This window comes from Phalacrocorax carbo, chromosome 3 (genome assembly GCF_963921805.1).
Source record: "Phalacrocorax carbo chromosome 3, bPhaCar2.1, whole genome shotgun sequence".
NCBI classification, from domain to species: domain Eukaryota; kingdom Metazoa; phylum Chordata; class Aves; order Suliformes; family Phalacrocoracidae; genus Phalacrocorax; species Phalacrocorax carbo.
The window spans coordinates 32,860,548-32,878,470 of record NC_087515.1 but is presented as its reverse complement, the minus strand read 5'-3'; the positions used below and the strand labels follow the sequence as shown (position 1 = coordinate 32,878,470).

The following is a 17,923-nucleotide window of genomic DNA, read 5'->3' as shown; positions in this document are numbered from 1 at the left end:
CACATGGTTTTTGAGCTAGATGGTTTTAGGCTGTGAACTCCCTAGTGAACCAAGGTTCAGAGACGTGAGTAGCTGTTTGATGGTTAATAATTTTTAAAGAAATATAGTTGGGGACATGTTTTGGGCTTGCAGCCAGTTCATCTTTCCCAGTTGTCTCCTTTCACTTTCTGTCTGCTCTGTGCCAGTTCTAGGAACTTAAGTTTTTGCCTTGTCTATATAAGCTGTATTTTAGTATGCAGCATTCTGAGGGTGCTACATGAGCTAACAGACTTTTGAGGGAGTGTTTCCACTCCTGTCTGATTTGAGTGACCTGTGTAAGGATTGCAGTTGTGGGCTTCACAATGTGCTGAGGAGGATAAAAGATCAGATTCTTAGATGGTAGTTTCCATTAGATCCTAAAAATAACACAAAAAATACTTCAAGCCTTAAGAAACTCTATGTAGACAGAAGTAGTAGTTGCTTTTCTCCTTGTAGAAAATACATTTAAATGTGATGTAAAACTAACATGAGCTTTTGAGCAAAAACAGATAGTTGAGCGTCTGATCTGTTCTTACTCTTCTTAGGCCATCCTGCATGACCTATTTCGAAAGAGTAATAAGCTGTCTCATTTGGGTATCGATGTTTAAAGGCACCAGAAAGGTGCTGTTTGATTCTTGGGGTGGGGGGTGGTGTGGGGTGTGTGCGTGGGTTTTTTTGCCCTACACAAGTACCTAGACTTTTAGATTAAAGCATAATTTTCTTTTCCTCTCTCAATTTAAAAAATAATTTCCATACAGGACAAATGCTAGGTGTTCCACACAATTCTTGTAATTTGTAATGATTTAGTTTATAAACAATAAGCTTGCTTATTGTTGTATATCCTGGGTTTATTATCAGTAAGAAACTGTATGTATATTTAAAATATTCTAGTAGTCAGTAATGGTTATTGTGTCTAGTTCTTGCTTCCCAGAAGGCAAAAATCTCTTTATTCCATATGGTGTTCAGTTAGTCTGATCTTTCTGTAGTCTTTAAGAAAGCGTACATTTTTAATGTTAGGTCTGTCCCTTTTCCAAACTGAAAGCCTGCTACTCCGAGTGGAGCTCTGTCTCTGAATCTTTTTCATGTTGGGTCTTTTCCAGTTCCAAACAGCCTTGGCTCCTGTCAGAGATTAATCCTTCTCATTGACCTGTGCCATCAGAGCCTTACAAAAATACCACCTCTTAGATTTTATCTTTGTGTGAGTCAAGCTTCTTTGGATATTGCTTGGAAAATACTGCTGGGTTTCTTTCTATAATAATAATTAAAATATATTAAGGTATTAATTAAAGTCTTTTGTGTTAGTAGTAGATGAGTTTGCAGCTCCTTATTTTAATACCAATTTTTTCAACATGAAATGTAAAATGAAGGGCATTGCTGTATGCTTCTGTTTCTTTGGGGTTTTTTGGTTTGTTTTGAAGTCCACTTTGGAGAAGTAGAACTTGACAGTGAAAGACCACCAAAATGCTCTTGCCTTTAGGACACGTTGGATCTGGGCTAAATGAACTGTATGTGTCGTCTTTCTCAGTTTTTGAGTAGTTTGGTTGGTTTTGTTTGTTTGGGGTTTTTTGTTTGGGCTTTTTTTTTAGTTTGTGTTTTGGTTGGTTGTTGGGTGGGGTTGTGGGGGTTTTTGTTTGGTTTGTTTTTTTTCTTTTGGGGGGTTTTCTTGGATGTTGTTTTTTGTTTCGTTCGTTTGTTTTGTTTGTATGTGGTGATATTCCTAGCATGTGGCTTTCTCTTCAGAGAGATATTCAGATAGCTCTCAAAAGAAAATGGACTCCACTTCAAAAGCAGCCTGCCATCCATAATTTAAACTAACCCTTAAATGCTGCCCTGAATAGGAAAGTTTCTGCTGGTGTGAGAAACTTTTGCTCTGAGATACAGAGTAGAATGTACCATTTCTTTACTCAGTATCTTTCAGGTTTTGGTACTATATCTGCTCTTAAGTGTCAGTCATTTGTTGGGAGTGTTTGCAAGGACAGAGGATATCAATCACACTACTGATACATACGTTTATTTAATAGCTCACTCCCAGAGATTTTGCTGCTTAAAGGAAAGTGGTGGTGGTGTGTTCTCTTTGGTTTTTTGGGTTGACAATTTGTAACAGAGATGTTCATGTTTTTGCAGTTATTGTATATGCAAATACAGAACTCCTGCCTTGTATTTGTTTTGTAAAGTACTTTTGCCTTTATTGTTATCTCTTGTGTGTACCTTCCATTTCTACTCTTAAACTTGTGTTGTCTTTTCTCCTCCATTGCAATTTTAAGCTAATCCATCAGTGAGGTAGTTGGAACTGTCATCTCACAGGTTGGCAGTATGCCTTATCTGTGTTTTGCCAAGTACATGGCAAGATTTGCTCTACCCAAAGCAACTGAGCTGTATCGGTTCACATTTTAGTTCCATTTCTCAGATTTTCTTCTAACTACGAAAATGGACGATGTTGGGATTTTTTGTCTTAATAGTTTATTTCATTCTGAAATCACACCAGTTCTACTTAGGACACTATATGATGAACTGCTGCTACTGTTGAAACTTGTTTGATAGGGAAGATGAATCATCACTTCATTCGAATAGGTTCAGTATCAGCTAACTTCATTTTTCAGAGGTGTTCTTTTAGGACCTACTCCCAGTTTGATATGGATGTCTTTATTTTAAAACTAGTTCGTAATGTTTCTCACCATTTTCTTTTCCCGGTCTGCAGGAACAATTTCAATGCTGTGTCTGTTTGGGAATGCCTGCCATCCCCAGCACTTGACTAACCCCACTCCCTTGACTACAAATAATTTCATTTTGTTTTGTTCCCCCGCCCCGTTTTAGGAAGATGTGGAAATACAGCACAAAAAAGTGACATTGTGGTGTTAAAACTAAGTGATTAAACCCTACAGATTGGTGTATGAGCCTCCCCCCTTGAACACATGATGTCCCATGTCCCCCATTTCCCACCCCCACCCCCCCCCAGTTTTCTTTTTTCTCATAAGTTGTTTTTTTAAAGCTTTTATCAGTCTTACTGTCTTCACAACAGTTGTTAATATTCAAGGTGACTCTTGGAAATATTATCCAAACATGTGTAAGGTAGAAGTGAAACCACATGCACATCTTTCTGTAAAGAAGATGGGGTGGATAAACTTTCTCTAGGAATGACCTGTGGTTTTTTTGTGGTTTTTATCTTTTTAGATAAGCTATTTTGGCAATCTTTCATCACTTTTCTGTAACTTACGATGCCTTCATGAAACAAAAGTTAATTGTGTACTCTTTAACATACCTACTTAAAAGTACATACTTCCATAGCATTTGTGGAAATGCAAGACAGTCTTGATTATAGCAGTTGATGGAGTGGCAGATCAATTTTATTTTTATTTTCCTCCTGGAAGTATTTGTGCATACTGGTCTTTTGTGGGTGTTAAAGCTTGTAGTGTTATGGTTCAGGTTTCATGAGCCATTTTGAACTATCAGGTAACATACTACTTAATTTAAATTTAGAATTTGACTTGTCAGTGTCGCTAAGTTTTTTATTTTCAATAAACATGATTTTGTTTGAAATTATTTTTACTATCAAATATAATTGGTGTAAAATATTCAGGTAAATGCATGTTTGAGAGCAGACAGCTTAATTTAATCTCTTAAAAACTGCAAATGTATTGACTTGGTTAAAACTGACAGCATCTGGCAGTCATTTGAGCAGGTGTTTGTATGAGGATATTAATATTATGCACACACTCCCCTAAATTTGTTTATTGACTTTTATACTTCTACCATCAACAAATATGATTATAATGCCTTTTACTTAAGTTCTTAGATGCAGTAGTTGATACTGTTATGCTTTAAAAAAGGGTTTTTCAAAATATATTTTTGAGGCACTGAGGTTCTATATTAAAACTGATTTTTTTTTTTCTTTAAAGCAGGCACATGTTTTATTTGATTGTAGTTTTTAGGGGAGGATTTTCAAAATACAGCTCTTGGGGTTCTTAGTCTGTGTTGAGTATTGTCACATTGCTTGCTCAGGGAAGGGTAATATGCAGTCTTCAGAAATACTACTTTCTGAGAAGTATTTATCTGAAAGCTAGCACTGTAGCTGGTTTAGTCTGTTCAGAGCTTACGAGGGAGCCTTTGCAAGGCTAAAAACAAGCACCGAGGCTACTTCTATTATAGATCACTTGAGACTTTCAGTTTTCCTGATAGTATTTCACTTGATAGTACCTACAAAGGCTGCATTTGGGAAAAATATTATCAGTTGTTACTCCTGAAATGTTAAAAATCTATGCAGAAGCTGGTCAACCCCTCAGAAGTGTGACACAAACTGCTGGTGAGGAAGTAGGTTAACTTACCTGACTCTTGTTATCCTTCTATAGCCAGCAAATCAAATCACCTGTGTGCAATTAGCAGGTTCATGGCAGGGCCAGGCTGGAGGCTCTGGGTCCTTGAAGCCCTCTTCCCCCCGCTGCCCCGTGAGCCACTGTCACGATGTGCTCCGTGTGCACTGCCGCGTGGCCTGGTGCCTCCAGGCTGGCATTGCTCAGTAGTGATGGGCACCTTGGCACGCGTGTGCCCTGGGCACTCTTCTGCTTCCCGTGTGCTGCGTGGATTCATGCTTTCCCCTTGTGCCCTTATCTTCCTTGCTGCTTGGATGGAATAAAGGAAGACTCTAATTCTTCTGATACCTGCTGTGAATCTGAGTGAATGTGTGCGTATCCCTTAATGTCATCTGTGCTAGAAGAGTGATCTTTGAGCGAGACTCCTGCCATCCTCCTAAATCCACTGCAAGAAAATGACTATGTTTCTTTTCTGCTTAGCCAGTCAAACTGACCTTTACTTCCATTTTCCCCCACAGGCTTCTGCCTTCTCTTTCCAGCAGTAATATGTCTTGTCCTTAGTGGCCTCCATGGTTTCCTTCTAAGGATCTGATTGGGGTTTGTCTCTGCCATTTTCATTGCCTAGCGAGAGATCAAAAGTCTATGCTTTGATTTTTTTTCTTTATTTTACTTTTTTCCTGTTTTCTTTGCTTATTATGCTTTTGCTGTGTTTCATGTGATGATCTTGAGCTATTGCACTGGCTGTCCAGAACAGGGAGAAAAACCCAGCTGTTCTGACAGTCATTTTGCTTCTTAAATGCAAAACAGGGGAATGGGCGTAAGACATTCAGAATCCCTGAGGAGTGTACTTCTGGGGGATATTGGCAAAAGAAATCGTAATTACTGTATCAGATCTTAAATAAAAATAGGGTTGTAAAGTGGATACATGCTGCAGTGTTTGAGTATGCTTGGGTGTTTGCTGCGAAAGCCTTGCTGCTGGTGGTGGCTGCCAAAATTTCTCCTAGCGGGGCCCGCTTCAGACTCACAGCTTCTTTTCTGCTCTAGTGTGCAAGGGATGGCTGGGAATTCTTCTGTAGCAGCTTCTCTTCTGCCTGCTGACATCTTAAGTTGGTGAGGGTATTTTTGATCAGAGATGAAAAGAAACAGGAACAGGTAAAATCAGGAAACTGAATTGAGTATGGAATGGGTCTCCTCTGGGGTCAGTAACCTCCTGCAGGTACGCGATGCCAGCACTGGGACAGATGCTCCTTCACAGGAAAATGCACTGCAGTTTATCTATCAATGTCCTGTAGGTTTTTTGCATAATGCATAAATACTTAGCCTTCATAGGCAGAGAAGTGCTCACGTGCTAGTGAGGTATGTCATCTAAGTAGAAGACAGGGGAGAGGGAGCTAGCTTCTAGCTGATCTTAGGGAGGTTGCTCAGTTGTTTTAAAGTAGTGGGTTTTTTTTTTGGCAGAAGTGTCACAGTTCACTTCTGTTCCTTAAAAACCTGTGCCGTTGCTGCAAAAAGGGTGGTAGTTCTTTCCAGTTACGTGGTCTTGTTCTCTCCTTGTGGCTGTGCTGAGCTGGACCAGCTGCTGGGCTGGCTGAAGGCTAATCATGGAGGTACGTCTTGCAGGGTTAGCTTTCAGGTGGATTAATGAGCTGATGACACTCTCCTAAGATTGCCCTGAGCTGACTGTGTGAAGTTGCACACATGCCACCGGCTAACTTCATCTTTTTACCAGCTTTTTTCCTTTATTTAGATATCCTGGCAGTGTTGTGATCTGTTTATGATACGTGGCAAGGTTTGCAATTTATAAATATCTGCTAAGGTAGAGGAAAAATTGGGACCAGAAAAGAGCAGGAAGACACTAAAATAGTTCAGTTTTTTGTTTGGTGGGTTTGTTTGGTTTTGTGGTGTTGGTTGGTTTTTTTTTTTGGTGTTTTTGTTTTCTCCTTCAGAATTGTGTTGGTTAGCTGTCACTGATGTAGCTGCTTGGGCTATGACAGCATGCATAATCCTATATAAATGCAGTGTATTGTAATACTTGTCAAAAAAAACCCCAACCCTTAGGAAAATAATGAGATTAAGATCTTGAAATGTAAGGGAATCTTTAACTTTTAAAAATGCTTTTCTTTGTGTTTTCAACAGACTGGTATAGTATTTGAAGGGTAGGGGGTTATGGTGCGGGGCTTTTTTGACATCAGTCACTCTTCACCCTAATATGTTCAGGAAAACTGCTTACAGTATTGCTTTTCTGGCTATCACTTTTACGTCATGTTTTACCTACTTTAAAAACAAAAAAGCAGTTAAACAAAAAGGATGTCCAAAATTCTTTTCTCACAGTTAAGTATCTGCAAAAAGTATACCTTTCACTTAAGTGGAGCTGGGCTCTAATTTATTTTCTAAATGGTTTTTGTTCTGGCCTCTTGTAAATTCTTGTAACTTCATGTGATGCTAGTTGTAGGGCATGCAGTGATAAGTAATTATTTGTTGCCCATTTTGAGTATGTTCCATAAACGTATGAACATGGAAATTTGAAACTAATGAATCAAACTTTTAAAATTATATACTTTCTGCACTTTTCTTTTAAGGGCAGGGAGGGAATATAGTCTTACTTTTCTAAGTACAATTTAGGCAAGCAGAATGTATACATTTAAAGCTGGCTCCATTTTACAGAAGGATTTGTATGGTGGCCTGGGCTATTCCTGAAATGTTTTGGGGAAATTGTACGAAGTGCTATGTTTAAGAAAGGATTTCTTGATAACATCTGGTTAATAATTGAAACTCCAGTGTTCCTCGTTGTGCTGATAGGGTTGGGTGAAAAATTTGAGGTAATGAGGTGATGGAATTAGCAGACTGAGTTACATGCTTGCAGAGAAACCGACAGCCTAGGTCTTTGGTTTTTGTTGTGGGGTCTTGTGGTTGTTTTTTTTTTTTTTTCCTAAAGCAGCTTCTATTATAGCTGCTGTGTATGTATGGAGAATGTAAGTTAATTCTGTAAGTACTTTCTAATGTAATTTTATGTATGCTGTGTACATCCTGATTTTTCACTTAAAGGTCTTTGTGTTCCAGCACTTCCTCCCCACACTCTTGACTGGATGAATTTATCTGAAAATTTCTGTAGCATTTTTCTGCTATAAATCAAAACTACAATTCTAATAAGTAAATTTCCTTTTTTGTTGACAGATGATGATGTACCTGCAGATATGGTTGCAGAAGAATCAGGTCCTGGTGCACAAAATAGTCCATACCAACTTCGCAGAAAAACTCTTCTACCTAAAAGAACAGCTTGCCCTACAAAGAGCAGTATGGAGGTAACTTTTGTTTGTTTGTTTTTAACTGTAAAGTAAATCTTACTGTTTCAAGAATAGGAAGCTAATTAGTACTTCTCATAAGTTACCTAATGACTGAATTAATTCTTATTTCATTAAAGGGTGCATCCACTTCAGCTACTGAAAACTTTGGTCACCGAGCTAAACGTGCTAGAGTATCTGGAAAATCCCAGGATTTATCAGGTAATTACTTTTTGTACAAAAAAAAAAAAGGGATGGGGGAGAAGAGGTGGAGACATCTTGACTTCACACACCCACACGCCACCCCTGAACTTAGTTTTCCTGTGTGTTCTCCAACTGAGGAACAGTAGTGAAAAAACTACAAACTTGCTCAAACTTCAGATTTGGAAGCATTATTTTGATCTGATTTTTAGAATCCGATCCTTTAGTCTGCCTGCTTCACTGCACGCATGTTGGTTTGGGTTTTTTTGGTTTTGTTTGGTTTTTATTCTCCTCAAAGTGGTGTGTAGCTGTATCCAAGCTACTGTTAGAAGCAGTAATGCTGCAATGGTGCAGCACTCTGACTAGGCTTATTTACCATTGCTTATATTGATGTATTTTTCCAGTGTATTATTTAGAGGTAGTTTTAGTATGGCATTATAGCACTTCATTGTGGTGACAGGGAGAGAGTTTGTGTATCTTTACTTATAGAAAATACACATATATGTATGTGTGTGAAATATTACAGTATATGCACATTGTATAAGAAAAACACACATGCATTATGTGTGCATATAATTGTGTGTATGTGTATCTTCTGTGTGTGCACACATATATACACACACAAAGTCACAGGCACACATATTCTACTCGTTCTTTTTTCTACATCATTTTTCAGTCTCTCTGCTTTTACCCCTTTTTGTCTCCTCACACACTCTTTAGTTCTAGGAGATCTGTCGCTTTTCCCTGGAAAATCAACACCAACACTTGCCAACTCCTACTGACGTGGTTTCTGTGAATTAAAATTGAGTAGCTGGCACAAGGCTTTGGTCCGTTTTCATTGCTCCTGTTGAAGTCTGCTCTTTCTGGCTTCTCACCTTCTCCATAGTGTAGGTTTTATCTTTCAAGCCCTCTGTCTCTCTTCCCCCTCTGTTTTACTCGCTCCTTACCCCACCTGCCTTGATTAATTCCTTTAGTTTGAGCAACTTTTTAAGAGTCATTTAACCTCAGATCTAAATCCTCGAAATAGCCAGAAACAACTGAACATCAACCTGTGTTATTCTACTTTGTTTCATTTCCTGATTTGATATTTGAAGCCTTGTGCATAGTTGTCTTGTCATAGACGCAGTTTCTCTTACCAGTTCTAGGTTTTTAATAAACACATCAGAAGTGAATGACCTTGAATACACTTTTACATACCTTCACTAAAGCAAGGAGGCAAGTAACTTTGAGTCCTGTGGTACAAATTACAGCATGAATGACACTAATTTCCAAAGGATTTCTACACACTTTCGCTGCGCATTCCTTTTATTACATTCTTGAGCTCGTGGGGAAAGTATAGGGATTGTGGAGGCTTCTCCAGCATGGAATTACCAGAGGAATTGTAAACAATGATTTTGTAATTGTACTTTTAAGGTTGTACTCAAAGCAGTCGCAATCTAACCAAGGGAGTGTCCTTCTCAACCCATATTCTATTAATCTCTTTCCCAGTATGGATGATTATTTTTAATTTTTCCCCATTGAGTTTTTGAGATATTCCTTTAAATTCATACAAGTACTGATTACGTTGAGTTTTTAGATTTCAGTCCCCTTTTTCCCTCTTCCTCCGCCCTGGTTTTTGTTAGCACACATGGTACCTGTTGCAACTGAGTTGTAAGTATGAGACTTCCTGGATTGTCATCAGTGGAGGTTGTATATTGTCATTTGGAACATATAGCTGTTTATTTTAGAACTATAGTTGAAATGAAGGCATGGGGCTGGAAACACAGGAGAACATCTTGGTGGCGAACCATACATTCTTTTATGGACTCTGAGTTGAGGAAAATTTGGCAGAGATGAAAGGAGAGATGCCAGTCAGTTAGTTTCCAACTGGAGTGGAGCCAGTAGTTGGAAAAACAGAAGACTATTCCCTATTTTAATACTGATTTCAGAATTAGTGCTGCTGAGAGTGAGTTGCTATTTCAAATTGTAAGGAAAAAAATCAGTCTCAACTACTGTCGAAGAACACATTAGAATTTTGAAACATTGACATGTTTTTTCTGTTATTTGCAACCCTGTTCTCCGGTGGTCTCTGTAGTGGACAATGAGTTCATCAATCCTGAGATGGAAAGATTAATGAATATATAAGAATCTTCATGACAAAGCAACACATTATGGAAAATATGTAAATAATTTTTCACTTAAACTCGTAAGTAAAATGCAAAAAATTAGGAACCCAAAAGTTTAGATTAAAAAAGGTATGATGGAGTTGTGCTGCTTACATCACAAGTGACTGGTGAACCTACAAATTCAGCATTTGTTTGACATCTGTGGAAAACATTTACAGCTTTTACATCTTACTGAGCCAAATATTTGAATTATATGTTAATTATTGGTTTACAGAAAGATTTAAATTCAGCATATTCTGACTCTTTCCTCACGTTACTTCAACTGTACATGCGTAATTCTGCTTACCAGCATATTAGTCTTCAGTACTATTTGTCTAGTCATGTCATTTTAATCCAGGGTTTTAATCATTTGACTTACTCTTCAGTTGTGTTTATTACTTCATAGTTTTTTTTTTTTGATCTTGCTTTAAGATCATTACGTTTGCATATCCATTTTATACTGGGCAGTTCTTGCTGACTTCTAACCATCTTTGGAAGGCTTCAGTTCAGATATGAGTAGTTTATTTCTTTTCACTGAACTACAGAGTTGCAGTAGATGCTGAAACTCCAGGTTACTGGATCACTCGTTGATTGTTCTGTATATTACATACATGCACAGATTGTACTTCAGAAATTACTGCCCTTTTAAATTTATTTTTGATTTTTCCTATTGATTTATAAGATATTTTTCCAAGAACACTGCAAGCTATGTTTTCTGACGTATTTCTACTTCTTAACGAGAAAATGCCTCCTTACGGAACAAAAGCTATTCATCTCCATCTTCTCCATTAAAATGAACAAAAAAGGTATCCATACAAGACACAACTTACGTTTCAGGGTTCATGGGATGGCATTCTTGGTCTTTGTACAGAGAAGGTAATTCACTTTCAGGCAGCTTTCCCTGTCCTTTGTTTTAGTATTACTATAGTAGTTTCTATTTACTAAATGATCGAAATTGAAACTGAATTAGCTTCATGCATATCCTGTGCAAACAGAATGACATAACCAGCTGTGTTTCTAATTTGCAGTTGTCTAGTAGATTAACACTTCACTAAAATCATAAATAGTTCAACTGTCAACTTATCTTAGGGCAAAGATAAAGACTGGTGATGACCTCTTCTTGCATTTTGTTTTTATTTTTTTTCTTGTCTATTTTTAACACTTATTTGGAACACTGTCCATTTTTTTTACTGACAGTATGCATTTTGTACTTAACCTTCACATTGTCAATGGGCATAAAACTGTCAGGAGGAGCTGCACACAAATGTTTCTGATTTGGTGGCCAGACAAACCTTTAAAATTGTTTCGGCTTATTCTTGTAAACTGTGAGGAAGAACATACTGAATGCATCCTTGCTTTGACAGATTACTAGAAGATACCCAAAATGTGAAGTGGGAATTTATAAAACAAAAGCATGGAGCTCTCTCTTGGACCCAGAAGATATTTAAGTCTTCACGTTAAGAAGTGAATTAATTTTTTCAAATTATCCTGAAGAATTCAACCTAGTAATTGCCATATCAGTCATTTGAATGGAGAAATCTTAAGCCAACCCCTTCTTAATTGAGCAGAAAGGCAATTTAAATGAAATCTCTCACTTCCACAGGGTTTTGGATAAAGGTGCATGAGGATAGCAAACACCCATAAAATCATCTTAATTTTGCAGGCAGTGCCTAAGTTCCCAAGTAAATATAACTCAAAAAATTGCAGGGGATAGGGAATTTTATTGTGGCTTTTTTCATTTTATTTAATTTTTTATTGCAAGAAGTTTTTTGACCCTTTCAAAGTAAGGAAACACATCTGGATTTCAATTTTCCTTTTGAGGCAGGGCCTAGGGAGCAAAATGAGAGTATGAACTCTTGAGCAATGGGAGGCACTACGCTAATGAACTTCCCTGTTCAATAAAAAACTAATCAAGGTCCTAACATATATAAACTTAAAGGAAGAAAAAATTCTGCAGGTGGTTTAGGGAAGTAACTGATTGTCTCAGGAAGAAGATGAACTTGTATGCCTCAGGGATTTGTGTGTTAAAAGGAGAAGACAGGTTGGGGAAGGCTTGTGAAGGTTGTCTTCTACTGACTTACAAGCTGAAATACAATGTTGTGAATGCAAGGCAGTATCTCCACATCTAACTGGAAAGCTACCAGCAAAAGATTAATTCAGAAGCAGTGTCCAATTATTCTGTGACGCATTTCAAGGGTAATTAGGACTGTAGAATGAATTGCTGCTTCCCAGTTGACACAGGAAAGAACCTTTATATCTCCAGTGGAAAAGGACCTTTTTAAAAACCAGCATTGATTGTGCACATAACAGGTTTTTTTTTGGTGATGCCCAACCGTGCTCATCTTAGGGACTGCTGATATATGATCCCCAGACTGGGTTCCCCAGGTGGCTTTTGAGCATAAGGCCTTTCCAGACTACTTGGGTTTTATTAGTTTTGCTAACTTACTGGCTTCAGTCTGGCTTGTAAGGGGTTTTGTTTGTTTTTGTTTTTTGAATAAAAATTTTTTTATTCAGGCATTAATAATACTGCTGCCGAAGGGAACTATCTTGGCCAGCTTCTGGACATTCTGTCCTGTCTCCTTCCTTGTGCCCAAGCACTTGTGTATCTTGCAATGAACTACAACAAGGAGCTGATCCATAAAAATTAATTTGGAGGAGGATGGGTAAGGATGAGGGGGGGGAAAAATTCTGGTTTGTTCTGTCCATGAGCAGTGGTACCAACCTGATGGATACTTTGGGAGCAAGTAGCTACGGGAATGGCGAGACTCATCCCTCTTGTACAGCATACATTTTTGTTGAATTCAAGTGGCATGTACCTATAGCTTATGACTGTAAGCTGTGTTACTGTTAAGAGCAGCCATCAGTCAAATGCCCTCCTAGCATCTTAAAGGAAAGCGGTGTTTGTGAATCACCAAGGTGACATTCATAAAATGGTGCAACAAGAAACGGGGTCAGGGAAAGTCACTGCAGAGTAATATTTTAGAATTTCTACGAACTGGTCTGACCACAGATGTAAGCATGACACCCTGGAAAAAAGCTTTAATCGGGTCTCTGATAGCACACAGGTTCTGGTGATAAGGTCTGTAGCCCACATTAGCGTCTTCGTAAAAGCCAAAGTTCTGGTCCTTGCAATTCACGTCTTCTCTCCCTTCTAGCTGGAAATAATGTAGTTATTTCTGCTGCTTTGCTCAGGGAAGACTTGGGGCTTACTTGTTTTTGTGTGGAATCTCACGTGGAGACTATTTTTCAGGATGTTATTCTCTCAGATTTAGTAGGTTGTATTTCTGAGTGTCACTTTAGTAGTCTTCCTGTAGTAGCCAAAATCACAATCCTATTGCACACTAGGTTCAGATATTATAGGAAAAAATGAATAATGCAAGGGTATTACATGGATGTAATTGCGTTTTGAATGTAGCAGGAGCTTTTAATGCCTTGCATACAAATCCTCTAAACTTCGGGAGCTGGTGTGTATGGTTCTGCCTGAGAATGGTTACTGTCTTTAGGATCCTAACAAGTGACCTGTGCAAAGAGAACTCCCCTGCTGGGAGGATACCTGCCGCAGGAGGGTCTTGTGGGAAAACAAACTGCAGATGGGGGTTTCCTATATGAACTGTCTGTGTGTGCGCGCCCAAGGGGAGGGGTTTAACGAAGTGCACTTACATCCCCACACAATGATACGGGAATGCCACTTTCTCAAACCTCTCTCAAGAAATACAATATCTGGCAAGGATAACACTACTTCTGGCTTAGATTTTTTTTTACGTTTTAAAAGAAAGAGCATAAATGGGAATAAGTAGGAGGAAAAGTCTTTGGAATTATTGCTGGCTACTGGTGTCCTGCATCCCAGACGTCTGTTTTCCTAATGTGTTCATTGTGGGAGAACAAGGAAGTTTTACTGGTAGTTTTTTCCAGGCAGCGATTATTTCTGAGTAAATTATTTTGTGTTTGAAAACATCGGCAGAAATTTTGACTTTGGGCCTGGATGATTATTATTATTATATGGATAATGTGGGTTAATTGAACCACAATGAAGCTAATAGCAGTGAGGAGCTAGTATATCTGGAACATGCACAGTAGCCTACTTAATGTCTGCAATTGTATGCAGACTGATTCCTCCAACAGAAAGGTGAACTAAAAAGTTTTGAAATAGGACTTGAAGTCTACAACTTCTACCTGACTCTAGATTCAACTTTTTTTTTTGTTAGATTTAGATGAAATGTACTTTAAAAAAAAGCTGCTTTGCAATCATTTGCATTTTAAATGGGAATCTTTCAAATGGCAAGTTGATGATCTGTTTTGGTCAGAATTTGGGCTGGTTAAATATGTCAATAATCTTATATAGATTACTGTTTAATAGCAGCACCTGCAGAACAATACCTTCAGGAGAAGTTGCCAGATGAAGTGGTCCTAAAGATCTTCTCCTACCTTCTGGAACAGGATCTCTGTAGAGCAGCTTGTGTGTGTAAACGCTTCAGTGAGCTGGCTAATGATCCAATTTTGTGGTAAGTGAAAAGCTATTCCTCACTATTTTGAGAAACACTAGATGTGCTGCACAAGATGCCAGTACAACAGAAAAATTGAAATGTTGGTTGCAGTTAGTTGAATTAAAACCAATTGTATTTTAATATATCTGGTTTACTGAAGCATTATTTGTTACCTACTAATATCTGATTATGTGTGCTAAACAGGAAAACTTAACCAGTATTTACAGTGCTAGAGAATTAACAGTAATGGCTGTTCTAAAAAAATCAGTGAGGTATTCCTTCAGTAGCCACTCCCTTCCTTCTTCCCGTCTTTAACCTTTTTCATGCTTTTTTGGGGAATGTGTTACTTGACACAAAAGAAACAACACATTTCTTAATGTTAGATGCAAGTTTTGTGTAGTGTTACTTAGATTTTTTTTTCTGTTTCATTTTTGTTTGTTTAATGGTTGGGTACTTGAGCTCTTTTTCTCCCCTATGAATCCACCCTACCCCTGGGTTATTGAGAGCTGGGATAAATGGGATGTAAATTTGTAATTTTTTCATAAGGGAAAACTAGCATATGTTTCTTAGGCTATCTTTTTAAATAAAAACTAAGACTAAAAGAAAAATAATAAAATTTGAGTATAATATCACAAAAATACCTTTTTTCTGTCCTGAAGACAGTTTTGGGGATGTCTTGTCAGACGAATTACAACTTCTGAGGTTCAGTGGCATCCTGTAAGTCTGGGCTTAATATCAGCAGGCTCAGACACTGCAATTATTTGTATTCTGGCACTAATCAAAAGAATCCAATTGTTGTGTCCTTCGTGTGCAATTTTCTTTTTAAGCCACTGTAATCTGTCCACTGATGAATTCTTTTTGAAATACAGTGCATCATTTGTTCTCTCTGAATGCATTTTTTCAGCCTTTTTTTGCCAAGCTGAAGAAGAGGTGGTGGCATCCTTTGCCTTAAGTTTTGTTATTCTTATGCTATGAGCTTTCGTAAGTGTTAAAGCAATGCTGTAGTTAATATACAATTAGATTCTGATTCCACAAACAGTGTAACTAAGTACTTAAATTTCCTCATGGAAATTACATGTTGAACTCCTTTGCTTGGATCGTGAAATGCATGTCAAAATTTTTCTTGAAAGGAACCACAGAAGTCAGTCCAACAGAAAAATTGTTTTGGAAGTGTTTTAAAGTGGTTGGTACTGATCTTGGTCTGATTCACTGTCACAGACTGGCAAATACTGTTGGAAAAAAACCCAGCTTTTAACATTTGGTGCATTATATTAGAATGGAAGAGTAATCAGAAATACATTAATTTTTTTCTGCTTGACACTTCTGCTCAGGAAAAGATTGTATATGGAAGTATTTGAGTACACTCGTCCAATGATGCATCCTGAACCTGGTAAATTTTATCAGATTAATCCAGAAGAATATGAACATCCAAATCCCTGGAAAGAAAGCTTTCAGCAACTGGTAACAGTAGTATTCATTTATATTTCAATTTAAAGATGGTTTATAAAAGTAAAAAACCCCAGCTTCTGAAATGTGGCTGACAATAGTAATTGTTTTGGTTTTAGACTTCAAATAAGATGATGGGACTGAGGAGGTGGGGAGAGATCTTTGTATTGTGTTATGCAGTAGGGGGATATCTGAAATTATTTCCTGTTTTGAGGCGCACTTCAGGGAGACACATCATGGTGAAGTGGACTCTTGAGCATCCAGCTCTTCTGTCTTGGGTTTCCCTCATGTTTTGCATCACTGAAATTCTGTGGAAGAGATTGTCATGGTCTGTGGCTCACAAATGAACTTCAAATATATTGTTGTCGTATATTATTAAACCAGTGTGCATGCTGGTTATCAGATTCGTATGCGTCTTCCTCTAGTAAACCAAACAGTGTATTGGTGATATCACTTGGCCTTAAATAGCGATTTACAGCTGATGTGGCAGGAGCTAAACTAGTTACCTTTAAGATACGTGATTGAACCTCTAATCCAAAGTGTCAAATGTGCTGTAGGAATGGCTGAGCAGGATATTTGAAAAATGTAAGTAAGGGAAATAAATATCCAGGTGAGTGTATTATACAATGCTGTGTGTAATTGGTTAACAAAATTGTGAAGCTTGTTGGGGACAGATACTTGACTTGGCCTCTTTGTTCCATACTCAATCAAAAGTGAAGGTATAGGATTCTTTTTCCTCACCATATAAACGCTGTTTGTTTTCTGGCAAGCTGCTAGAAAATCAAAAGATGTGAACAAGAACATCTATTGTGGAGTGGATAAGGTACACAAAGCTTTTCAGTCACTTCAGAGGCTTCTGGCTTTTTAAGTAGGTTAGCCTCTTAGTTTTGTTGATCACTTTCCTAGGCTCAGACTTTTTTGGTGTTGCCATTTTAAATTGGGTGCCTAATATAGGAGGTAAGAATATGATCCTTAGTTCCTGGAAAAACTGTTATCATCAATTGGCTTGTTAATCAGGGGATTAGTAGATCTCTCCTCTGTGCATTCAGATCCACCTATCTGCAAGCTTATCATAAACTATTTTCCTTGTTTCAGTACAAAGGAGCACATGTAAAGCCAGGTTTTGCTGAACACTTCTACAGTAATCCTGCAAGATACAAAGGAAGAGAAAATATGTTGGTACGTTTTTAAAGGAGTTCTTAAGAATATTGATGTATCTTTGCATGGATATTTCTCTTTAAACTTGTCCTTTTTCTTCTAGTATTATGATACCATTGAGGATGCTCTTGGTGGAGTTCAAGAAGCTCATTTTGATGGACTTATCTTTGTTCACTCTGGTATATATACTGATGAATGGATATATATAGAATCTCCAATCACCATGATCGGTGCAGGTATTTAAACTGAGAGCATCTTTTTGTCTCAAAGTATGACTTGTATTAACTACCACCTTAATTACAAAGATATTCTGGTATATTAAATACCCAATATGAATGCCCTTCTGTCTTCGTCAGCCTAGTAAATAAGTATTTTCTGTACAAGTGTCACTAACTAAAAAGTAGCTGATGCTTTAGACTGAAGTACCATTGTCTGTTTTAGTTCTGGGAATAACTTATTTATCTTTTTATTTCATTAGGAGAAAAAAAAAATGAATTTGCAGAAAGTATACTCAGTTACATGACTGCAGTTGAAATTTTCAGGTGGTTCTTACAAAATTTGTTTATATATAACCTATCTCCAGAGTAGAATCCAGCAGTGGGAGCAAGCCCAAATTAGTATCTGTCCCATTTTCTTCAGCATCGTAATTCCATCTCAAGGAAGGAAATGAGAGCATCCAGCAGAGCCATTCTGAGACTGGGGGTTCTTTCTCTGTCTCCCAACTGTTCCTTTATTAAAGGAGAGCCTTTATGGAGAAGGAAATAAGACTTTCAGAATAGGAAATGTTTAGGAAGTTAATATAAGATAATACACTTTGTTGCAGAATGTGGTGCTTGTGGAGTTGTTTGCTTTTCCTGTCCCTACTGTTAGTATGCTAATCCCCA

At 37.7% G+C, this 17,923-nt stretch overlaps 1 protein-coding gene across 2 annotated transcripts in view; it reads left to right on the top strand.

Moving 5' to 3' along the window:
• The window catches only part of FBXO11 (F-box protein 11), a 77,532-nt gene that overhangs the window by 30,914 nt on the left and 28,695 nt on the right, over window positions 1-17,923 (top strand). The window contains exons 2-7 of one of the 2 annotated variants that reach the window (XM_064446441.1): window positions 7,500-7,627; window positions 7,747-7,828; window positions 14,312-14,453; window positions 15,767-15,896; window positions 16,977-17,060; window positions 17,143-17,275. In XM_064446441.1, coding sequence (XP_064302511.1) covers window positions 7,500-7,627; window positions 7,747-7,828; window positions 14,312-14,453; window positions 15,767-15,896; window positions 16,977-17,060; window positions 17,143-17,275 — 699 coding nt within the window. Of the gene's footprint in view, window positions 1-7,499; window positions 7,628-7,746; window positions 7,829-14,308; window positions 14,454-15,766; window positions 15,897-16,976; window positions 17,061-17,142; window positions 17,276-17,923 lie in introns of both variants that reach the window. The other variant, XM_064446440.1, reaches the window with a different exon arrangement.